At 39.0% G+C, this 25,651-nt stretch overlaps 1 protein-coding gene and 1 long non-coding RNA gene across 13 annotated transcripts in view; one reads left to right on the forward strand and one right to left on the reverse strand.

Annotated features, from left to right (window-relative positions):
• CD274 (CD274 molecule) overlaps positions 1–3,041 on the forward strand; it is a 144,316-nt gene extending 141,275 nt beyond the window's left edge. For all 9 annotated transcript variants that reach the window (XM_025423523.3, XM_025423525.3, XM_025423526.2 and 6 more), the window contains one exon: positions 169–3,041. In XM_025423523.3, the coding sequence (XP_025279308.1) occupies positions 169–191 (23 nt within the window). In that variant the 3' untranslated portion in view covers positions 192–3,041. The remainder of the gene's footprint in view (positions 1–168) is intronic.
• The window catches only part of LOC112644824 (uncharacterized), a 47,456-nt gene that overhangs the window by 4,917 nt on the left and 16,888 nt on the right, over positions 1–25,651 (reverse strand). Inside the window, exons 2-3 of one of the 4 annotated variants that reach the window (XR_007401671.1) lie at positions 20,587–20,750; positions 2,797–10,682 (exon numbers count right to left, since the gene is read on the reverse strand). This is a non-coding gene — a long non-coding RNA (uncharacterized LOC112644824). Of the gene's footprint in view, positions 1–2,796; positions 10,683–20,586; positions 20,751–21,194; positions 25,017–25,651 lie in introns of those variants that run through there. The other 3 variants (XR_004813381.2, XR_003126781.3, XR_003126780.3) reach the window with 3 other exon arrangements.

A 25,651-nucleotide genomic window follows, 5' to 3' on the forward strand; every position in this document is an offset into this window, starting at 1 on the left:
ATTAAGGGGTTTTTCAGGATATGAGAGTCTCAGTTTTCAAAGCCAGAACAAACATGGGCAAGCCAGGTGGTTGGTCCTCCTTTATTATATAAAGATAATTGTGTAAATATGCAAATTTATTATATCATCTAGGAAATATGAGTTATGTTTGTCATTATTGTTCTCTAGATATACAATTTGAAGAGACATAATCCAGCATGGAAACTCCTGATCTTAAAGCAGGGATTCTCGGCCTGTGGTTTGAGTTCAGCAGAGCTACTCATGACCAGAGCAGTGCAGAGGGCCAGGCAAGCTGCAGGCAACATAGGGCTCAGAAGGCCCAAGTGGTGACCAGTGGAAGGTGGGAGAGAAGAGGAGGAGAACAAAGTAATAAAGAGTAGAGGAGGTAGCCTGCAAGGAGACTTTGGCACTTCAAAACGACTGGGAGAATCACAGGCACCTACAAAAGAAAGGAAGGACACTTCTGGAAGAGGAACCTCCCCATGAACCGTCCATCGCTCATCCTAGGAAAACAAGTTGCGATTCCCTGATTTAATGTGTCAGTTCCTGCAGAAGTGCACTTTGCCTTCGCTCAACGTCTCTATTTGTCATCTGTGTGACTGAAGGTCCCAGTGTTGCAACAGTATTTAAGGATGTTATTTCTATTTATTTTGAGTCTTTGGAGTCTTGTCGTGTGAGTGTGGTTGTGAGTGATTTCTTTGGAAGACACATTGTAGTAGAAGTTAAAATTTTGTCACAAAACTACATTTACTGCTTAGTGAGTTGTGTGTGTTCAATAAAACGTGTAGTATTTATAAGGTGTTTGGTATCCTCCACAGCCGCCAGGACATGGGAAACAAGGAGAACAGACCCATGATTTCTATAGGATATTCGTTGCCTTATTTAACCCTCCAGTACTTTGGTTGACCCTAATTATCTTCTCAGACCTGAAGGTAATATATGTTACTGCAGTATCTGTTCCATTTTAAATATCAGTGTAAACCACTGTGTGGGATCCTACACAGAATCTCATTTAATGCCTAGGACAACTGTGTTGTGGTAGGAACTCTTACTGTACCATTTCACAGTGGAGAGCGCGAAGAGATCGAGTAACTTGCCTGAGAGAGTAAATAGCAGACCCTGGATGTCCACAACTGTACCCCGCCCCCCGCCTTTAGAATACAGCCTAGAGCTGTCTTTTTTTTTTTTAAAGATTTATTTATTTATTTATGATAGACATAGAGAGAGAGAGGCAGAGACACAGGAGGAGGGAGAAGCAGGCTCCATGCCGGGAGCCTGACGTGGGACTCGATCCCGGGACTCCAGGATCGCGCCCTGGGCCAAAGGCAGGCGCCAAACCGCTGAGCCACCCAGGGATCCCCTAGAGCTGTCTTTTAAGAAATTCATTCATTCAGCAAACATTTAGGAAGCAGCCATGTCACTATGCCAGGTGGTGACTAAGCAAGACAAAGTACCTCTCTCCCCAGGAGCTCGCAGTATCATGGGGGAGACTGATAAGAGAATTCATCATTTCAGTATAGTGCAGTGTCATAGTATAAGGTGTTGGAGGAGAATGATGGCATGAAGAGGAGAGTCTAGAAAGGCTCCCAAAGGGCGGGGGGCATACCCCCCAGGGCGTCTCGTCAGTGTGTTCCTTGCAAGTCGAAAATACATTTTAATCAAAGTGATTTTAGTTTAGGAGATAAGTCAGTGTTTTTAAAAAATTGTGGAAAGTAGCTCTCGAATGCCTTTTCAAAATATTATTATATTTACATCTGATTTATTTGCCTTTGCCATGCAATCTGACATTTATGTATATGGTGTTGGTATTGCTCAGTGGTTCTTTCTTTTTTTTTATATATATAAGTGCAATTGAAGTATGAATTCATACCTTTCCATGATTCAAAATTCAGAAAGTCCAAGAGGAGACATTAAAAAGTCCCCATTCCATCCTCCTAGATACCTGGTTTTTCTTTCCAGAAGCAACCAACTCTTGCCTTTTGTTCTTATAGTCTTCTAAAGATATTCTAGGAATGTATGTAGAAATACATATAAAAATATATTTTTTATTTCTTCCTCTTTTTTGCATAAATGGTAACACACTATTCACCTGCTGTGCACTTGGCTATTCTTATTTAATATATTACTTCTTATGGTGCCGTTGGAACAAATGTGAAGTTCCCAGAAGTCAGGCACTGGGTCTTATTTATTTCTAGATTAGCTTTTCCATAGCCTGTTATTACTTTTATAAGACTTACTACATACTAAGTATGTGCTTCATTGACATTTGAACAACCAGCATTTGTTGAGTGCTTGCTCCATGACTGAGTTTGGATTTGGTTTATTTTGTGTTTCTCAAAGTGAGACACTTGGGTTCTCCAGGGTACACTGGCTCAACCTAGTCCTAACGACTGACTTATTACCAATTCTGTTCGACAGAATCCTGTATGGAACTTGTGTTTTTTTTCCTATCTGTTTTCTCTTGAGTGAAAACTAGATTTTGATATTGCAGTTGTGAAATTACATGGGTGTTTTTTTGTTTGTTTGTTTTTGGAAATTCCAGTAGTGTACCTTGACTCTCACCTGTGCTTAAAAAAGGTCATGAGCTGTGCCTGAACCTCTGAGTCCCACCAGTTCTCATCACTACATAGATCTAAGACGTTGCTTTTCAAAGGCTTTGAGGTTCATGTGCCTCCCAGGAGGTCCTGTGTCTTCCTTCTCTCTTGGCCATTTACCTGGATTATCGACAAAGAAAACCTTCATTTTGCCACATAGCAAAGCTGAAGAAACAGAGTCTCTAACAGAACTCATTGTTACCTTTTGTACATGTTCGTTTGTACGGTGTCCCTCGTTTGCATGACAACATTCTTTGTGAAGTACAAGGAAGGATTCTGACTGAGCTTACTCCATTCCTCTTTGTGGTGTTGAATTTGTCAGGCACTTTATCCTCTTGTCTTGTGTTTTACTCTAAATGACATAGGCAGAAATGATACTTAGTTCTACATTTTAATTGTCATTGTTTACATCTGCATTAATTTAATAAAATATTTTTATTTATTTTATTCCTTGGTGCACCACCATGTCCATTGTCTTGTTTTCTAGGCCTCATAAAACCACAGCCAGTTTAATGTCCCGGTGGGAAAAGTTATGGGGGATATCTCAGCTATCTTCCTAGTTCTTCACTTCATGGCTGCTGTTTATGCAGCCTACTCTTAGTTCTGTGCAATGAAAAAATACAAAAAAAAAAAAAAAAAAGTAGTTTTTTCAAAAGAACGCATTGAAAACTTTCATTCTCTCTTACTCTGTAGTTTCTTTGAGGACAATATCAAGAAAAGAGTCAAAATTGTGTTGTACAAATTGAAGATCTGCAGGAGGGAGGGTGAGAGAGAAGGAGTGGTCCCCAAAACAGCTCTAAGGAAACAAAGGGGCTTTCCTCACAGATCACTCTTCTCAGATCAGTAAACGTGGATATGCAACCTAGCGCCTATAAAGCTGGATGTATTCCAGAATTCACATTCTGAAAAGGAAGTGAGACATCGAACATGAAATCAAGGAGAGGCTTGAGGCCTGGTCTAGGGTGGGGCCATAAAAATTTCTAGTTTGAAGTCAAACATGACAACACTTGTCATTCAAAGAAGTGTTGGTCTCTCAGTTGCTGAGTCATTAAGCTCACTTTAAAGAGACTTGTGATCATTTCTCTGAATCAGACACTCTCAAAAGATGAGGACGATGACTATTCCTAAGACTGTATGTTGGATGCTAGATGTTTTTAAAGAAATAATATCAGTATCTCTGTAGAAATGATGATGACATGATATTTATGCCAGCTAAGTGGGTGCTGGGTGGTGGGACATCTCAGCTTTATGACCAGTCTTCCTGGCTGGCTATAGTGGCCAAGGTTCTGGCTGGAATTTTGTGACAATGAAGGGCAGGGGGCTCATATTATAGGAAAATAGGCCTGAAAATGAACTATAGGCTTTCATTAAAGTTTTACTCCAGTCCTTTTTATAAGCATGCAACTATCTGCTGCAAGTGGGTCAAATATATTTTTATCTATTTTAGAAAACATATAGATTACTATTTTAAAAATTAGAATTCAAAATTAACTTTTGCACTGTTGCTGTTACTGATCACGTTTGTCAAGACAGATACATTCCGTTTTTATAATTTTTCCCTGGCCCGGGTCCCCGGAATTTAAAGGAAATTAATGTAATAAACCAACTTACCCCTATTAAAATTTAAATATTTCCAGAATTATTTATATTTTAAAAGAAATTAAGATTTGAAGAAATTGAAACAGTTGTTAGTGGTGGGGTTTTATCATCAATAGTTGTGGTAATTACCATCAATCGACATGTACTCCGTGCTAGACACTGGGATTACATATATTCTCTCATTAAATAGCATCGGCTCATGATGAGATATACCAAGTAGCAGTTTTTATTGTAATTCTTGCTGATTATTAACTTATGTCTTTTCCTTCAAATGAAAAATATAAAATGGCCATTTAAAAGTAATGTATATAAGACTATGATGTAATTTTCAATAGAGAGTAAGTGGCCAAATTGGCTGAAATGGATACTTCTTGATTTCTTAATTAAGCTATCATTATTTGGCTCCGTTTTCCAGATTTATGAGAGTATTGCGGATCCTATCATATAGAAAAGTGGAATTGGATGGACAGGCAGTTTAGAATATCCATATCCATTCAAAGAAACCAGTAAACAGATTCCTTCCTGACTTGCACACCAGTCAGTGTGGCCTCTTCAGATCTCTTGCAGAAAAGGATAGTCAAAGCTAGGGAGATGGGAGTGGAGTGAGGTCACACCCAGGCCTCAGAATTCAGTCCCTCACGTCAGATGGCAAACCAGGGGATGATCCAGATGGGAAGGGGAGGTCAGAAATGTTAAGACCCTATGACCTGCTGAAGGGACACCCACTACAAGGTTAGGCCTAAGATAATAGGCAGCAGCATTCTGGTTCAAGGGGAGGTAAAAGGAAGCAAATCTCTAATCCTGCATAATCTCTGGACTGGAGACCACACTCTCAGATTGGATCACACACTCTCAGATTTGGTGCTCTGAGTCCACTAGGGATGACTATAATGGTGGTGACACCGAGTTAGGATGGTGTCCCAAATGCCTGTATTTTGGAGGAGGACAGTTCTCAAGAAGCAAATGGGTTTACCAGAAGAAGGCTCTGTGGTAGGATAATGGCAAATCTCAACATACTAATCTGGTTTTCCCTCATGTATTTCTCCCTACCTCTGCTTCCCTTCTTTGTAGCCTAAGAGTTGATTTCCCTTCCCCAGTCCATGCCAGTGCTGAGACACAAAAAGTAGCACTTTCATACTTGAAATTCCACTGACATTTTCCACAATTCCACTACCAACATCTCACTGCATCTCAGTTCCTCATTGGACAACTTCTATAGGCCAGGCATTCACAAAGCATTGCAGAGGAGTCAAAGATATTAAATGTGGCTGATGCTCCTCTGGAGCTTACCATCCAACTGAAGACATGATATATAAATTCAAGAAGAATTAACTAATAATTCAAGTGCTAGAAAATATGAGACTTTAAGGAACTGTCTCCGGACAGTGAGAAGAGAGGCCAGCAAATGTTATAAAGTCAGGGATGGAGGAAATCCCAGGTGCTAGGAAGCTCATCAATGAGGCCACATTCAACTTGGACACTGGAGAATGGAGAAGATGCTACCACTGATGATGTGTTTTTAGTCTGTTAAGGCTACTACAACAAAATACCACAGAGCAGGTGGCTTATAAACAACAAATTTATTTCTGACCTTTCTGGGGAGCCCACATGGTTGGTTGTATTATGATCAGGATCCTCCTCCTGGTTTGTAACTGGCACCTTCTAGCTGTCCCCTCACGGTAAAAGGTGCACGGGACCTCTGTGGGGTCTCTTTCATAGGAACACTAATCCCATTCATGTGAGCTTCATCCTCATGACCTAAGAACCTTCCAAAGTCCCCATCATCTTTAGGGGTAGGATTTCAGCATGTGAATTTGGGGGCACACAGACATCCAGGCCATAGCATATGGAGAGCAGCTTCTTTTTTAATTTTTTAATTTTTATTTTTTATTTTTTTTGCATATGAGATAAATTTAATGATAGAAAATTTGTGATCCCTGACATTTTAGTGAGAATGTAAATTGGTACAACCTCTGAAAAGGGTAATTTGGCAATATCTATCAGAATTATATATGACCTAGGATTTTCACTTACAGAAATTTACCCTATAGTTACATTCTCATATGTGAAAAATGATATATGTGTGAGGATTACAGCATTGTTTATAATAGCAAAACACTGGAAATAACCCAAATGTCCATCAAGAGGGAACTGGTTAAATAAATGGGGTGGCACAATCCAAACAAGAAAATGCTATATTAGACAGCCACATAAACAGATAAGGAAGTTCTTTCTGTACTGATATGAAACAGGTCTTTGAGATACATTTAATGTTGTTTAATACAAAAGGAGGGTACAGTATGCTTGCTTTGTATATTATATTAATTATGTATTGCACAGATAGTTACTTAGTATTTTGTATATTATGTAACTCTATGTATCCTTCCAGATACAAATTTTGCATTTTTTAAAAAGGAAAAAAATGGGGCAGCCCGGTTGGCTCAGCGGTTTAACACCACCTTCCACCCACGGCGTGATCCTGGAGACCCCGGGATCGAGTCCCACACTGGGCTCCCTACATGGAGCCTGCTTCTCCCTCTGCCTGTGTCACTGCCCCTCTCTCTCTTTCTCTGTGTGTGTGTGTGTGTGTCTCATGAATAAATAAATAAAATCTTTTAAAAAAGGGAAAAAATGTAGATACACAATTACTTGTATATTCAAAAAATTTATATCTGAAAGGATGCATAAGAAGCTATTAAGACTGGTTGCTTTTGGAGTGGCAGATTGGGTTCCTAGTGGGAGAATTGTACTGGTAGGACCTTTTGACTTTTAAATCATGTGAACATATTACGTATTCCAAATAAATTATAATTTTTAAAGTCTGTACTCAATTATTTGCCTTCCAGGAATTTTTACATACTTGTAAGGAAATGATAACTCATTAATGTATAAAACCAAATATAAACATCAGTGATGAAGGAGTTTAACCAACTAAATTCAACCCAGCTGGACTTGAACCCAGCTGGACTGAATTTTTTTTTTTTTCATTTGCGTTTTCCCTAATTTTCAATTATTTCACTACCAGTACAGCCTCGAGTATGGTGAAGCACAATCAATTTATTTATGGGCTCTGATGTAAGCAGCTGTGGATTTGGATCCACATGATAATATATGATACTATTATAAAGAATGAACAGACCAAATTAACCCATTGTTTATGGTACTATAGACAGGAGATATGCTTCCATAGATATGAAATAACTACAACATTTGGACCTTGGGGAAACTTGCAAGAATGATCCCAACATATGTATTCACTCTGAGAACTGAGTTTTACCCCAAGTAAAGTTTTTGCATAACGGCAAGGTGAAAGTTTTGGGGGGCTTATTGGTGGCTATCAAAATCTTCCAAACTTAGGCGTGGCTTCTCCATGGGAAGCTTTGCTGTCTGCCCAAAGGTCAAGCATCCCATCTTTGACAAACCACAAAATCTGTTTCACCTCAATTCTCTGCAGTTGTGAAAAATGAAAGAAAAAAAAAAAAAAGCAAGATCACGGAGAAGTTACTCAATAGACAACAAAATTTACATAACTGAAACTGATTAGAAGAACTGTTTTTGCCGTGAGAATTGAAGAAAATGCCACGTCAAGCCTGAATAATAAAAAAGCTGATATCAGCAACAACAAATGACTCTCAACAGTCTTTATCTGTAAACCACGTCTCTTAGCAAGCTTGAAATAAGTTATAAATGCTAACATATATGAGACCAAACAAAATGGTCTTTTTCTAGGACACTGAAGAGGCTCGAGGACTTTAAAACTGGATTAAAATGATTCAGGCATCTAGAAGAAAACTGAAAACCAAAGACAAAAACAACAAATCCTTGTTTGTACCTACAACTGCTCTAAAACTTGCTTCATTTCGGGGTGACTATGGAAGGGAAAAAAATCTAGCTGTACTGAGAAATGTATGCATATTTGGAGAAGAATCAAAGGTTGCTTAGGGACCTGGAGGCAGACCCCAAGTTCCAGTCTGGTTAACTCTATGACTTTGGGTATGTCATTTAACTTCAGTGAGCTTGTTTCCTTGGGTAAAATGGAGTGAGGTCTCTAATGTGCTTAGCAGAAAGCATGGTGCAATCAGTTTGTGTATTGATAGTATGGATGCCAAGAAATAATTTATTAAAATATTTTAATATTTTAAGTTTCAAGAGCTGTGAATCTAACCAGGCTGGTATTATTATGGATGACTTTAAAACCATTTTTTAAATAAAAATTAATTTTCCGGGATGCCTGGGTGGCCCAGTCAGTGAAGTGTCTGCGTTTGGCTCAGGTCGTGATCCTGGAGTCCTGGGATTGAGCCCGGCATCAGGCTCCCTGCTCAGCGGGGAGTCTGCTTTGCCCTCTCCCTCTGCCTCTCCCTTCACTCATGCTGTCTCTTTCTCTCTCAAATAAATAAATTAAAAAAAAATAATAAATCGACATTAATTTGGTATTTATTATTAAAACTTTATTTTTAAAAATAAAAAATTTAAAGCTGAAATGTTTAATTTTTCTTACTACAAAGTAAAATAACTGTTAATTAAAGTTGTGCTGGGTTGAAGATCTAATTTGATCATCTTAATAATTTTGGAATTTTTCATTATGTTAAAATTAACTAGAATTTCTGTTCTTTTTCAATTTGCACATTTAAAATTTTGGCATTGATCCATTTTTGTTTCATCTGGGTCTCTCATGTCAGTAAATGCTGAGCTACTATAAAGTAGAAATTACTTAGACAATGTAACTTATTTAGGGAAAATTTGGAAAATGTTCACTTGGATAGCTGTGTTTTGTTTTTAAAGAAAGATGCTCCACTCCTTGGTAATTTTACAACAAATTTCTAGTTTAGAGCAATTTTCTAGTATAGAGCAATTCCTCTTTTTACACCTCAAGTTAAATATTTCTGCCTATTCTTTAGTCAAATTGAAAACAAATGATAGCAAAACAATGACCCTGGTTGGTTTCTAACTAAACAGAACTGAGCACACTGTAAGTGAGAACTTGTCCTCTTTATTTGAACATTCATTCAGCACCTACTGTATCTGCTAGGCTTTGGAGAGAGAGATTACCCCAACACGAGTCATCCACGCTGCCCTTAAAAACACAAAGACTGAAACATACGTTATGAGCATAGCTCTTCCTCTTCCTAAAACAAAACAAAAGACACAAATAACACAGTCAGAAACTGTGTTTCATAACACAGATGCATCAGAAAATAATTGAAGCAGTTTGAACTCAACTTTTATACTCTCTACCACTGAAGTCCTGTTTTATCAAATCTTTGCAAAGTTAGTTCATGTATTTTCGTGCTTCATTGATTCTAACCCAAATGTGGTATTTTTGTGGTTGCATCCATTCTAGTGCCATATCAGAGCACTAGAACATATAAAAGGATTTAATAAATAGTATTAAGATCTTAAAAAATATGTAGTACCACTTCGGCAATATTTTCCATGCCTTTGTGTGTATTGATTCAATTAGTCTTCCAAAAAGAAACAAAAAACCTATGAGGAAAGTACTGTTACTATCTCTTCTTGACAGATGAAGAAATGGAGGAACAAAAAAGTTTAGATAACTTGATCAAAATCACGTGTCTAGGAAGCTCCGGCTGCAGGATGCTAACATCCTAAAGCCCAAGGTCTTAAACTCCGTACTACACTACACTTGAATAATTTATGAATCATGTTAATGAAGAGGTTTCAAAGTTTAGTACTATTGGACCAGCATAGCATATTGATACCTACCTGAATTGAACAACTCCAGAAGCAGTCTGATGTTTGTTTGCCTGCACATTTTTGTTTTTCCAGGCAATGGGGGGCTAATCTGACTAGTGCTGCTCTAGATATTGCAGTCTATGTCTTTGATGAACCTTTGAACTCATTTCTGTTCAGTACATATCTGGTAAGTTCCGTTGCAGAATCATTGGTATATACATACATGAGAGAGAATTTTTGGGGAATGGTATGGAAATGTTGGGAAATGTACCAATTTGCATTCCCCATATCACTGTATGGGAACCACAGTTGCTCCAGATTCTCACCCAAATCTGGCATGTTGTTGCTTTTATTTTAGGCATTCTCGTGAATCTGCAGACATCAGATTATGGTGTTAATTTGCATTGCCTTGGTGGCTAATGGAGTTGAGCTCTTTTCTATGTGTTTATCAGCCATGTTGCAATACGTTTTTAGGAAGTGTCTTTTTAAATGTTTTGTTCATTTTTTTAATTAGATTTGTCTATCATTGATTTATAGGAATTCTTATCAAATGCTACATATAAGTCATTTGTCGGATATATTCACATGTTATGTGTTGTCTATTCTTTTTCTTAATGGGGTCTTTTTGATGAACAAAATGCCCTTGATTTTATATAGTCCTACTTACCAATTTTTCCCTTTATTTTTTTGTGGGTCCCGTTTAACCAAACTTTGCCTGCTCCAACATCAAGTAGACCTCTTTCCATGTTTTCTTCTAAATAGTGACTATTTTTCACATTTAGGTCTGCGGTCCTTCTGAAATTAATTTTTTTACACATCATGTGAGGTAGGGGGTTAAAGTACATTTTTACAAAATTATATGGATAACCAGTTGTCCCTACACCATTTATTGAAAAGACCATCTTTTCCCTTACTGTATTGCAGTGTCATTTTATCAATAAACCAGTTGACTGTATCTATATCTATGTATCTATTTATCTATTCCTGGACTCTGTTCTGTTACATTGATCAACCTGTTTGTTTTTTTGGTTTTTGTTTTATTTTGTTTCTGTCTAGAAAATGTTGTTAAAGCAGTATTAATGAGTTTGAAATTTTCCTCTTGGAACTAGGACAATGCTTGAGGTCGTGATTTTTACTTGCAGTCCTGGCTATTACCGTGACAGCTGGGGGGATTCATGCAATGAAAAGATACTGCATCTCTGTCTCCTACTGTTTTACCCATTTTCACCCCAAATCTTTATTCAGTCTGAATAAATGTGTTTGTCTCTTTATAAAAGTATAAAAACATACCCACCATTTACTGGTTTATTGGATATCTTCTCTTCCTTGTGCATTATTTCAAAAGTAGATGAACATAGGATTTAGTATATTTTTTAAAAATAAATTAAGTTACACTTACTTATGCATACCTAAATGTATTTTTTCTACTATAAATTCAGTGAACTCTAATTTTAGAAAAATATTTTGCTCTCTCACCCTGAAAAAAAATGGGTATTTGAATTCTACAAGGAAGTGATTTTATTCCAATCTAACCACCACTATGGGACAATACATCCTTTCTCAATACATCCTTTCTATTATAACTTAAATACCTATAATAAAAAAAAATATTGCATAAAACTGCATTCCTAAAGTGTTTGCTCACAGCTACAGTACTGTAGGATCAAATAAACTTTGTCTCATGTTCTCAGGTTTGGAGTAGAGTCATGTAGCAATATGCAAAGCAGATCCCCTGTTGGGATGTCTATCGGCCTCACAGGACAATAACTTGACTAAAACAAAGACAGTGGGCCATGCCCATCACTTCCCCATTTCTGTTCATGGATTTTAGGTTCCCAGTCACCAGAACAAAAATCTCAGGACCAAATTTACTCCTCCCTTTTTCCCATAGCTGAGCTTCAATTTTGATCTAATCCTCTTTCACAAATCCCTTGTTCCAACTACTTCTTTTGTGAACTCTCTGTTACTGATACTCTCTTGGCCTTTATGTTAGGATGTTCATATTGGCTTAAACAATAGGAAGATGATTATCTTAAATAGCAAGAAATATACAGGTAGAATGGCTCTGTCTCTATTTCTCTGCAATCCTCTTGGCCCCACTCTACTGGGTGGTTGACTCTATACTCAAGCTTATATCAAGACAGCAATGGTAGTTCCACTTTCCACACCCAGCAGAGCATACCTTGTGGGTCTCATTGGCCGTAACCGGGTCATTTACCCACCCCTGAAACCAATTGTTGGCAAGGATTTACCCAGGAGCCAGGGATGAGATCATCTTTCTCTGGGTCACATAAGGATAGATACCTTAACAAAGTCAGGGCCTTGCTGCCACGGAAAATTGGAGTTTGAATGGTAGCAGACAACCAACAGTGTCTGCTCCAGACCCTAACCACTTCAGTTTGAATAACTGCAGGTTTCTCCTAATCATGCTCCCTGCCTTTTGTTTTTAGCCCTCATTTTCTCAACATTTTTTATAAAGCCACTAATAATAATAAATAAAAAAATAATAAAGCCACTAATTAATTCTCTTTCAATATATTTCTGTCATAGTCTTTTCTTAGTACTATGGTGGCTCCTCACTGAAGGAAGGATAAAGTCTGAACAAACACCTTGTTCTCCCCATTCAAGATCCCCACAGTGAGCCTCCAACCTGTCCCCTTTATCCTTCCTTCCTCCCTACTCCCTTATAATAGGGGTGGGCATTTTAAAATTTTCTGTAAAAGATCAGATAGCAAATATTTCAGGTTTTGTGGGTCATGTGATCTCTGTTGCAGATACTCAGCTCTACCATTACAGTGCAAAAGCAGCTATACATAATATATAAACAAAAGAGTGTGACTGTATGCTAATAAAACTTTATTTACAAAAGCAGAGAGTAGATCAGATTTAGCCCCCAGGCCACACTTTGACAATCTCTGCCTTTTAAGAAACTTCTTTACTCCACAGGGCTTTAAACTGATATAAGTGACACTCCCATTAGAGCCATAAGGATGACAAGGTAATGGTTTGAGGCAGGGCCACATGCAAGATACCTTGCAGGGTCTGGGCTTCATATCTGATGCATCATCAAAATTTACTATAGCAGCATGACTTTTTGTAAATGTATTAATTCAATTAGATCATTATACTGATTCAAAGATCAAAAGATCTCGTAGGGCTGTGTTTCAAATCTTTTCCAGGCTGTGGTATGTGGATTTGCTATACTAAGACAAATAAATGGGTTTATTTCTCCACCATGTGGATAATATCAATTATCAATAATAATACCTGATACCTTTATCAGGTCAAGCTCTTCTTCCTACCTTCACGGGGGTACACAATCCTCTCCTCTCTCCCCCCTCACGGGGGTCCACACTCTAACTCACACAATCTTTTTTCTTTTTCCCATGATGCTATTGCTTTTTGTGTGTGTGGTAAAATATACAGAACATAAAACTTAACATCTTAACCATTTTTAAGTGTATATTTTTAAGTGTACTCATGTGCAATCATTACCACCATCTCATAGTTCTTTTTGTTTTAAAAATTGACACTTTATACCCATGGCATAACTCCCTATCACCTACTTCCCCTTGCCCCTGGCAACCATCAATCTATGGTTTCTGTCTATGATTTTGATTTACTCTAAAATATTTCACGTACATGGAATCACACAGTATTTGTCTGTCTGTGACTATCTTATTTCACTTAACATAATATTTTTAAGGTTCATCCAGTTGTAGCATATGTCAAGATTTCTTTTCTTTTTAAGGTTGAATAATATTCCATTGAATGTATGCACTATATTTTGCTTATCCATCCATCTGACAGTGGGTGCCTAGGTTGCCTGCAAGTTTTAGCTATTGTGCATAATGCTGTCATGAATATGGATATACAAATCTCTCTTTGAGACCCTGTTTTCAATTTTTTTTGCATATATACTCAAAATAGGAATTGCTGGATCATATGGCAATCTCATTTTTAATTTTTTGAGGAATTGCCACATTGTTTCCCACAGTGGCTGTACCATTTTACATTCCCACTAACAATGTGCAAGTGTTCCAATTTCTACACATCCTCACCAACATGTTATTTTCCTGGCTTTTTGGCAGTAGCCATTCTAGGGTGTGAGATGGTATCTTGACATGTTTTGATTTGCATTTCCCCAGTGATGTTGGGAAGCATTGTGATGTTGAGCATTTTTTCATGGGCTTATTGGCTATTTGTGTATCTTCTTTGTAGAAATGTCTATTGAAGCCCTTTACCCAATATTTAATCAGATTTTTGTTGTTGCTGACTTTTAGGAGTTCTGCATATTAATCCTTATCAGATATATGATTTGTGAATAGTTTCTCCCATTCCTTTTTTTTTTTTTTTTAAGACTTGATTTATTTATTCATGAGAGACATAGAGAGAGAGGCAGAGGGAGAAGCAGGCTCCATGCAGGGAGCCCGATGTGGGACCCCATGCAGAGACTCTGGGATCCCACCAGAGTGGAAGGTGGATGCTCAACCGCTGAGCCACCCAGATGTCCCAGTTTCTCCCATTGTTTAGGCTACCTTATTACAATGTTGGCATTGTCTTTGGATCTGCAAAATGAAAAAACATTTTTTAAAATTTAGAATCCAATTTTAATTTAGATTATATTCACCTAGACTCCTACAACAAACACTTGACCTCAACAACTTAGTTTGGTACAATGCTCAAAGTTGCCTTATCCTCACCGTCGGGGTCAGGCAGTTCTACTGATGTCATTGTATGTGAGCCAGCATGTCAGAGCCAGCCTCTCTTCTCACCTGGCTGTGCTGATGGGGTGGCTCCCATGCTTGCAGCTGTGATCCAGAGCTGAGTGCAGAAACTGCCACGACACCGGTCACAAGTCACCTGCAGGATCTCCTCCTTCTTCTTCCTTCTTCTTTTTACCATGCAACAAAACTTTTATTAACATTTTGAAAAGCTGGGACACCTGAGTGGCTCAGCAGTTGAGCGTTCTGTTCAAGGCCTGATCCTAGGGTCAAGGGATTGAGTTCCGCATCAGGCTCCCTGTGTGAAGCCTGCTTCTCCCTCTGCCTGTGTCTCTGCCTCTCTCTCTCTCTCTTTCTCTGTCTCCTATGAATAAATAAATAAAATCTTTTTTTACAAAAAGGATGGTACTGTTTAAAAATATATATATATATTTTTGAAAAGCTATTGAAAAAACCAGCGATTCAGCTATTACTGAAACCGGTAATTTCTAAACTGAAATTGGGGCAATGACCAGAGTGCAGAGCAATGCCATCATTGGGCAATAAGAATTCAAGACTGAAGAATTAACAGCTATCCTTCAGACGGAGAGTTAACTCTTTCTGGATGTTGTAATCAGAAAGGATGCGGCCATCTTCCAGCTTCTTGCCTGCAAAGATGAGCCTCTGCTGGTCAGGAGGGATGCCTCCTTTATCTTGGATCTTGGCCTTCACATTTTCGTTGGTGTCACTGGGCTCAACCTCCAGGGTGATGGTATTGCAGGCCAGGGTCTTCATGAATATCTGCATACCACTGCTCAGGCATATGCCATCCAATGGCATATGAAGTCCAGTTTATATTTTCTTTTGAAGCCTGTGTGTTTGGTGCCATATTCAGGAACTCATTGCCAAATCCAATTTCCTAAAAATTTTTGCCGTACTTTCAGTCTTTCACCATTGAGTAAATTTGCTATGGACTTTTTAATATATGGCTTTTATTATGCTGAGATCGTTTCCTTATATTCCTAGTTTTTTTAATGTTTTTTTTCATCATGAAATGGTATTGAATATTGCCAAATGCTTTTTCCTGCATCAACAGAGACTCATGTGGGGTTTTTCTTCAGTTTGTTAATGTGGAGTATTATTTATTGATTTTCATATGTTGAACCATTCTTGCATTACAGGAATAAATTTCACTTGGTCATGGTGTATAATCTACTTGCGATATTGCTGACCAGTTTGATGGTATATTGAAGATTTTTGCATCAGTATTCATAAGAGATATTGGTCTGTAGTTTTCTTGCAGTGTCTTTGTCAGGCTTTGGTATCAGGGTAATACTAGCCTCAGAGAATAAGTTAGGAAGTATTCTCTCTTATTTAGTCTTTTCAAAAAGTCTGAGAAAGACTGGTATTAGTTTTATTTTAAATGTTTAAGAGTTGCTTTAATTTTTTATTTATTTTATTTTTTATTTATTTTTTTTTGTAGAAAACATTTAATTCCCTTTCTTTCTCTCTCTCTTTTTTGGTATATATTTTATAGCTCTTTTCTTTGTGATTACCATGGGATTACATTTAACATTCTAAAGTTATAACACAAATTTGATTTTATGCCACCTTAACTTCTCTCCCCCCAATAAAAAAAAAAAAAAAAGAAAAGAAAATAGTATAGTAGAGTGATTGAGAACAGAGACTCTAGAGTTAGGCTGTTTGGGATTGAATTACAGTTTTGCTGCTTCCTGTTTATTTGACCTTGGGTAAGTTATTTAACTTCTTTGTTTCTTCATGTGTATAATGGAGCCAATGATAATAGTCACTTAAGAGAGCTGTTAGGATGATTACATGAGTTAATTACATGAGTTAAAAAACCTGAAGCATACTGTAAATGCTGAACATGAGTTCGTGGAAGAATAAATTTGTTTTGTCCCTAGGCATGTAAAATTTCTATAAACAAAACAGGATCAGAGCCTTCTTGCAGGGAGCCTGCTTCTCCCTCTGCCTATGTCGCTGCGTCTCTCTCTCTCTCTTTCTCTCTCTCTCTCTCTGTGTCTCTCATGGATAAATAAATAAAATCTTTAAAAGAACAAAACAAAACAGGATCCATATCCACCTAAGTAGGCAGTCTGCTCTGTGTAGTCATTCAAGGACTCAGATGGATAATGGCTCTGTAATATTTAGTATGTTGTTTCCAAAATTTCCTTGGGGGTCTCCTTACAGCTTATTAAACTATAAAAGGTAGGGGAGCTCAGTGGAAGGTTTTTATGAGCCAAGTTTGGAAACAGGGCACATAATTTCCTCTCCATTGGTTAGAATTCAGTCACATGATCATACCCACTTGCAAGGGAGGCTGGAACATATAGTCTAGCTGGGAAAAGAGAAGTATATAAATTTGAAAGGAAGAGCTATCAGTGTTGGCTATAGATGAGCATCTGGACAAAACCATATTGGTATTGGTATATCCCAGCAAAGAGTACATTGAATGGAAATAGCTATAATGTCATTGGCTTCTACTCAGGTTGTTTTTAACAAAAACAGCTTTTTGAAACTGGTCATTGAGTATGGTCTAAAAATGTGGATGAAAAAAAAATAAAAAAAATAAAAAAATAAAAATGTGGATGAAGACATTCTTCACTTTAGTACACAGTGTGCTTTCTAAGGAACACTAGGGAAAAAATGTCCCTCTGATCTTTTTTTTTTTCTTTTTGTCCCTCTGATCTTAATGCCAAAATAGTTATGTTTCCTCAAGGGAGAAGTTGTTTTGTTTTACTGCCCAATCTCGGAAATATTAATTAACTGTCCAATGGTGGCTTGGAAAGCTTAGAGCCAATTTTATTTTTTCATCCGACTGATATTTACTGAGTATTTACTACATGTCAAGCTTCAAGGTAGATCCTGAAGATTTAAGAGAGAACAAATCAAACATGGCATGGCTCCTGCCTCGTGGAACTCACACTCTAGATGAGGGTCTGAGGGTGGAGGTGGAAATCTATAATAAACAAATACATGACCACATAAGTACAATAATACCAATAAATATGAGACCAAGGTAAAGTTAAAAGGTCAGGAACTGATTTTAAACACAGTGAGTGGGGATCCCTGGGTGGCTCAGCAGTTCAAAGCCTGCCTTTGGCCCAAGGTGTGATCCTGGAGTCCTGGGATCGAGTCTCACATCAGGCTCCCTGCATGGAGCCTGCTTCTCCCTCTGCCTGTGTCTCTGCCTCTCTCTGTGTGTCTCTCATGAATAAATAACAAAAATATTAAAAAGATAAATAAAAAATAAACACAGTGAGTAGAGCAGGAACTTCTCTGAAAAGGTAACATTTAACCTGAGCTGTACAAAATTAGTGTACATCCAGCAGAAGCTTTGAGGTGAGACTGAGCTTGACTTGATCGGGGGAATAGAAAGGAGGCCAGAGTGACAGGAGAGTAGCAAGGGAGGTAGAGAGAAAGGCATGAAATTGAAAACGGAGCCAAGTAGGACTTTGGGTACATGGTAAGGGTTTGGTTTCCATTCTAAATGTGTTTTAAGTAGGAAAATGATTGATCTTGCTTGTGTTATGAGATCACTTTTGGCGCAATGTAGAAGTGGCATAGAAGCAGGGAGAACAGTCAAGTGATACGCATCATAAGTCTGGGAAAAAGCAGATGGTACCTCAGTCACAACAAGCCTGTATATTCTGACAGGGAGCATGGACTCCTGGCTTGTGCCCGGGAAGAAGAGGAGACTCAGTGGTTTGGCTTTATGCTTATATCCCTCCCTTTTCTTGGCCCACTTTCCATTTGTGGTCTTCTGTTGTATGTTAGAGATCCTTGTGAACAGCCGTAAATCCTTTCTGGATATTCTATATAAGTCCTAGAATCCTAAGATATAGATCCCTCTTTGTCCCAAAACTGATTCATCATATTGCCTAGAAAGAATAAATATTGTTCTTCAAGAGGTTTGGCGTTTCTGGGTAAATAAGATAATTAAGTTAGGAACACAGTTGGGACTTTTAGAAAAAGTGGATCCAGAAAAACCCAAACTGCTACTAAGAACAATTTATAAATGTAAGTCATGGAGCTCAGAAAGAAGTTTCTCTTTGATATTTCTCCTGGATTAAATGAAAGAGAGACCCTGGGGAATTCTGTGGACAGTGAGGGAAGCTTCAAGTGTGGTGCCTTTATAAAGAGAGGAGTTACAATTGGCGAACCAAGGGGTAATGTGGAGAGAGGAAAGTATGACAGAAGACTAACTTCCTCAAAATCAGGATAGTTATGAGAGTGCTCTGGTTTGAACTTCAAGAAGTTACTGGAAATGAATGATGTCATACACGCACATGTGCACACAGACATCTACTGAAAAGACACAGCAAATGTCTTCTGCAAGTGAACTTGTGGCAAATTAAAGTACCGCGATTATCCTTAAATCTGCTAGGGGGAAAAGAGGCATTGACTGCTCAGTGTGGGTCTGGACAAGGAGTGAGTATCCTGGCTGTTGTGTCCATAATGGAAATGGAAATGTACTGCTCTCCCTCTTCAGGCCAGCCCTCCCAGCCAGTCCAATTTCCTTCCTTTCCAGCCAATGCACCGCAGTTTACTAACTCTGTCCACTCTTTTGGGTCACTTACTCCAGTAAGTAACTTACTCTGTCTCTTCATTCATAGTATCATGTCATGGCTCAGGCCTCTGGGTGGGCCTTCGACAGCCTTAGGCACCACATTTAACTCAACTATCTTCCTGTTTTATTGGACAGTGAGGTCATAACTTAATGACTTTAGACATGCCATATATGGAATAAAATGGTTGTTAAATTTGGCCACTGAATAACATTTTCAGAAAATTAACAATTTGTAGAGATGTATTTATACGTATGAAGTATCTATGTAAAAAAAAGAAGTATCTATGTATATATATTTAGATAGATGATATGGACATATAAATACACACACATATCAGTGTTTGCATGTGAGAGAGATCGATAATGCATATATGCCTGTTGGATACCAAGTAGCTGCAGCCTATGAGGAAAAGACAGAGGGAACAGGAAGGGAGGGTAAAGGGACTAGAGCTGAAGCAAAGATACCCATGTATCTCCTACTTTTAATGCAAAATACGTCAGTGTCAGATAATGTCACAAATTCCCATAATTCTGCCCCTAAAGATGCTGTTCTCTTTTATAACAGGCCAAGGAGGGGCTTCATTCAATCCTCTTTCATTTGTCAGGTTTTGTTTTTTTTTTAAGATTTTATTTATTCATGAGAGACACAGAGAGAGAGGCAGAGACACAGGCAGAGGAAGAAGCAGGTTCCCTGCAAGGAGCCCGATGTGGAACTCAATCCCAGGACCCCAAGATCAGGACCTGAGCCAAAGGCAGACACTCAATGACTGAGCCACCCAGTTGCCCCTATATTTCAGGTTTGATACTCTTAAGAGGTCTCTCTTTGACCAACAGGCTGAAGAACTCCCATTGGCTTCTCTAAAATTATCCCTCATATATGTTTTTTTCTGATTATTTTGGGAGCGTCTGGTTGAAGATAGATGGCCATTATTACAAACATGAAGAGGAACACTCATAAATAAAAGAATTTGGAGCTAGACTATGGGAGTTGAATCTCAGTTTTCCCATTTACTCAATATATGACCTTCAGCGAATGGTCTACCCTCTAAGTGCCTTTCCCTATTTATAAAATGAGACCAACGAGCATACCTACCTTCTCGGGTTGTTGTGAGAGTTAATTGAGTTAATACACATAAAGTACTGGGAATTGCCCTGGCAGTATTTAGACTGTGGATGTTAGGCTGTATTACTGTTTTCCTCTCCAGCTAGGAATTACTACTAGTAGGACTGGTCGCTCCATTAATTCCTCCAGAGCAGTCCTCTCCCACACCGAGCCTGTGTGATGGAATGTCCCACCCTAGAACAGGGTCCAATGTGGTCAGGAAAGGAGGCTGGAATGAAATAAGTGGAGTGGCTGACTTCTGGTTTAGAGTGAAGGGCCAGGTGTTTCTTCACTTTTACCCACCTGTAGGAAGAGCTCGTCTGAACTGGCCAAGTCCGGATATCGTCCAGCCTGTGTCCATTTCCTTTCCATACTCAATTCATCTTCTATTACTTTCTGGGCAGTAGAAGGTACAGAGTCTCGTGGCCACCACTTGTGTTTCTTGCTGTACATTCCAGCTTTATTTGCTAAGGGAAATGCTCAGGATTATTGGCCAAGTGATAAGGAAAGCTTGAGACTAGGAAAAATCTGTTTCTGACATGACTGGAGCAAAATACCCTTGGACATTATACCCTCAGAAGGTTTCTCAAGTCAAGTGACGTTTGCAGTCAAATGAACTTCCTTACTCTGACTTCCTAGAATAGCCAGATATTCAAAGAAATTGTATGGCACTGGTAGCCTAATGAGATCAGTAAATTCTCCCATTGAGTTCCTTCTCAGATCTGAAAAACTACCTGCTGGTGGTACAGGAACATGTTTGAAACTTGTGGGCAGAGACTGCCTCCAAATATTTGCCCTCCTACAAAATGACCACTGGCCCACTTGCCCTCCCACAACTAGGTCCTGAGTTGCTATAAAAACCACAAGTTAGTGGCTTTGTAAATGCCATCAAGCCAGGTGACTAGCTAATCTGTTTTTCCACAATATGTATTACTCTACCGGGACATATGTCTTCAGGTATATACCCTTTGATCCAGAGATACCACTTACAGCAAGTTTTCCCAAGGAAACAATCAGACAAGGGCCCAGAGCTGACTTGGTGGGGTCATTTACAGTGCTACTGTTTTGTATTATCAACAATATTGGGAATAACATAAATGGCCATCAATAGTGATGGCTTAAATAAATTGTGATGTAGCCATACAATGACATACTCATCAGTTTAACAAGAAATCATGGGATCTATAATTACTGACATGGAAAGATGCTCACAATATCTTTGATGAGTGATAAAAGCAGTTCAGTGGGCAGCATCTTAATATAATGACGTCTCAAAATTACGTTTATATATGTGTGTCCAGAGAGCTATAGTAAATTATGTTCACCAAAGTATTAGCAAGTATTATCTCAGGCATGGGTATTTGGATACTCTTTTCTCTTTTTAATTTTTATTTAATTTTTATTTTTCTTAAGGTTCATTATTTTTATTTTATTTATTATTTTATTTTTCTTAAGGTTTATTTATTTATTTGAGAGAGAGAGAGAGAGAGAACAAGCTGGGAAGGAGGGTGCAGAGGGAGAGGGAGAAGCAGGCTTCCTGTGAGCAGAGCCTGATGTGGGGCTTGATTCCAGAACTTAAGGATTGTGACCTGAGCCGAAGGCAGATGCTTAACTGACGGAGCCACCCATGTGCCCCTCTTTTCTCTTTTTTTAAATTTAAAATATATTTTACAATGATATACTGTGTCATTTTGCAATTAAGAATTGAAGTTTTTTATATTGTAATTCTGAGGGGGGAAATGAGTTAGGTTTTTTTTTTTTTTTTTTAAATTTTTATTTATTTATGATAGTCACAGAGAGAGAGAGAGGGGCAGAGACACAGGCAGAGGGAGAAGCAGGCTCCATGCACCGGGAGCCTGATGTGGGATTCGATCCCGGGTCTCCAGGATCGCGCCCTGGGCCAAAGGCAGGCGCCAAACCGCTGCGCCACCCAGGGATCCCATGAGTTAGGTTTTAATCATATTTTTACGAATATGATCATGGGTTGAGCACATCAATCATGTAATAGCATAAGAATAAATAACACTTACTTAGTACTTACTATGTGCTAAGAGGCCCCCTTCTAAGCACTTTCCATGTCTCAAACCACTTAATCTATACAACATTCTACATTTTGTATTTACGCCTATTTTACAGATAATGAAACAGGTACCAAGAGAGAAAGTCATTTGTTCTAATTCCCACGGCTGATATGAGATGAAACAGAGAGTGGACAGAGGTCTGTGATCATGGCCCCTGTGCTGCTCTACATACAGTTCACCTGCTCTTTATCTGCAGAGAGGAGCAGAAGGTGTGGAGGTCTGAGAAGGAGCGAGCAGTGCTAGGAGTAGGACTCTGTCCTCTTGTTCTGAAGGCTCTTCAGCCTCCCCCACCTCCCCCCACCTACCTGTTCACTTAACTCCTCTTGGCTTCAATTTCCTCTTTTGGAAAACAAGGAAGACTTCTTAGACCTCCCAACTTAAAATGAATAAGTCCCCTCTATACCATATATAGACCTAGTAGATACTTGTAGTGTGGCACTTATGCTGCCCTCACTGTCACCACTGACATCCTATCTCAGGCTGAGAGACAGGCTTCACTATCCTTCAATGGGCAAGTTGTCAAGACAGGTTAAGAGATAGTTGGATGTTTATGTGCCTACATTCACCACCCTCTACAATAATTCTGTTCATTTGTCATTATCCCCACTGGACGTGAGCTCCTCACAGCAGAAACAATGTCTTGTGCACCTCTGCATCCCAATGCCAGGAACATAACATTGTTTAATTAATAAAAACCCTCTGTGGAGTGAAAAACTGGAAGTTACAGCCATGTGACCATATGGCTTCAGAGTTACAGTCAGAGAAAGCAATGCTTGCATATTAATTTCTTTTAGTTTTCTGTTTTCTACCTCATCTGGCACCACATTCAGAGTAGAAATGATCATTCAGTAAAGAAGTCACAAATTTTAACGTGCCCCTTATGCAAGAGGGGCCAGAAGGCCCTCTTTTATATATTAATTACCCAATTCAAGAAATGCAAGGCATTCTATATAAATTTGAAAATCTTATTTGCAAAACTCTTTCTATTAGCTCAGGGGTTTTACCACCACCACTCAGAGCAGTCAAATTCCACAGCTGGTGAGAAGTGGAGCCCAATCTAGCTTCTCTGCCCTCTATGCCCCGTGCTCTCTCTACTTTGCACATACTGCCACCCCTCTGACCGACTACTATGGTCTCTAAATCCCCACATGCCACTAGCTCCGGCATCTTAGGAGACTACCTACTGTCAGAGTGCTTGCATATTCCCCCCACCCCGTGTATAAACTGAAGATCATGACACTGGCTTTTCTGACTAGAGAAAATCAAAGAAGCACAGCCAGATATGAGGCACATATTGCAAGAGCCACTGTTTGTTTTGGGTTCTCATCTTCTTTCCTCCCTTTTAAGTATTTTTCTTCACAATGAAGGCAGTGACCAAAGTAATCAAACCGTGGGATTCTCTAATGCTGAGCCATCAGTTAGGGTACACTGGCTAATCAAAATCACTTAAGGTTTTTTTTAAATGCTTATTTCTGCACCCCAACCATGGAGATTTTCAATCAGGAGGTCTGGGGTAGTGCCCAGGCACCTCTAGGCTTTTAAAGTTCCCCAGGGGATTCTGATGTGCAGCCGGGTTTGGGGAAAACTGATCTGGGTCAGAGTCTCCTCAAAACATTGAGTCAGCTGTCTCCTCCTATCTCTGATTACATTTGAAAAGATGAATCATCATTTCACTTTCTTCTTTTTTTTTTTTTTTTAACTGAGTTGAAACCAAGAGTCAATGTGAGAACTTCTTATTTCCTTTATCTGAGATTGAGTTCAAGTGTCTGCTCCACTTGGTCCAAGCACTGCATCTTCTAAAGTTCTTATGGGCAAAGGACATCAGTCCAGGACTTAGGAGAAGAATCCCTCCTCCATTCAGTCCTGGCATCATGTCATAGTCCTAATGAGCAATGGTTAGGAAGTCCCTGGATGAAAGGGCTAGATGATACTGTGATTTCTAAAAGAAATAAACATTTGGTCTTTGGTCTCTGTTTCTGTCACAGAGCTCCACAATCCCTTGGAATTTCCTAAGTGATAAGAGCTAAAAAGGTGTTTCTGTTATGTCATCTTCAATTGTGTTGAATGGTAGGACATCTAACTGGTGTACAAGAACTGCTTGGTTGGTGTGAGGAAAACCCCAACACATACACACAAACTGGATGCAGCATTTCTGGCTGGCTCTGGGGATCCTTCAGTCCTGAGTTACTGGGAGCATTGCAGGTGCATCTTAGAGTGAGCCAACAGTCAGTCTTGCCTCCCTCTATCCTCCCGGAGATGAGCCAGGACCAGGAGACAGTAGCAGCATTGGGATGCGTGTAGCTTATTTAGTTCCTTAGTTCCACCTTGTCCTCCCCTCAACCACGCTACAAATGAGACCCGGCCTGTGTCAGCAGACAGCAGTAAGGTAACCTCAGGCTCTTCTGCTCCTTTGTGTTATTAGAACAGTCTGATGTGACACCTGAGCAAAAATGGTTAATTCCATTGGCTATCTAGGCAAACCTGATGGTGAAACCACAGGCCAGACTGCAAAAAGGACCGGAATGAGGACCAGAATTTGTCACGCTGTCTCCTTCTCCTCTGCTGCTTTCTTTGGTTTATCTCTGAAGAGCTTCTGTGGGCTACATGGCTGAAGAGGCCCTCTGCCTCCCCATCCATCCTTCCATCCCCCACCTGTTGGGTAGAGAGTGAGCTTCATCATTTTTCAGTCCAATTTCATAATTTGCAGGTCACTTATAACTCAGTTCAGAGCCAGGTCACTTACCAACTTTTTGAGGTAAAATTCACATACCATACAACTCACCAATTTAAAGTGTGCCATTCAATAGTTTTTTGTATATATAGAGAGTTGTGCAACAATCATTACAACAATTTAAAAAAAAATATTTTATTTATTTATTCATGAGAGACATAGAGAAAGAATAAGAAGACACACAGGCAAAGGGAGAAGCAGACTTCCTGAGGGGAGCCTGATGTGGGATTCAATTTCAGGACCCTGGGATCATGACCTGAGCCAAAGGCAGATGCACAACCACTGAGTCACCCCAGTGCCCCACTACAATCAAATTTACAGCATTTTCATCATCCCCATATGAAACCCTATATATACCCTGATCAGTCATGCCAACACATCCCCTCCTAGTCCTAGTCTTAGGCCACCACTAACTACATTCTGGCTCTAGGAGCTATCATAGACATTTCATATCCATGGAATTATACAACATGTGATCTTTTGAGACAGGCTTCTTTCACTAGAGGTTCATCCACACTGCAAATGGAATTAGTACTTTGCTCACTTCTGAGGCTGA

The sequence above is a fragment of the Canis lupus genome, chromosome 1, assembly GCF_003254725.2.
Source record: "Canis lupus dingo isolate Sandy chromosome 1, ASM325472v2, whole genome shotgun sequence".
In the NCBI taxonomy this organism is placed as follows: Eukaryota; Metazoa; Chordata; class Mammalia; order Carnivora; family Canidae; genus Canis; species Canis lupus.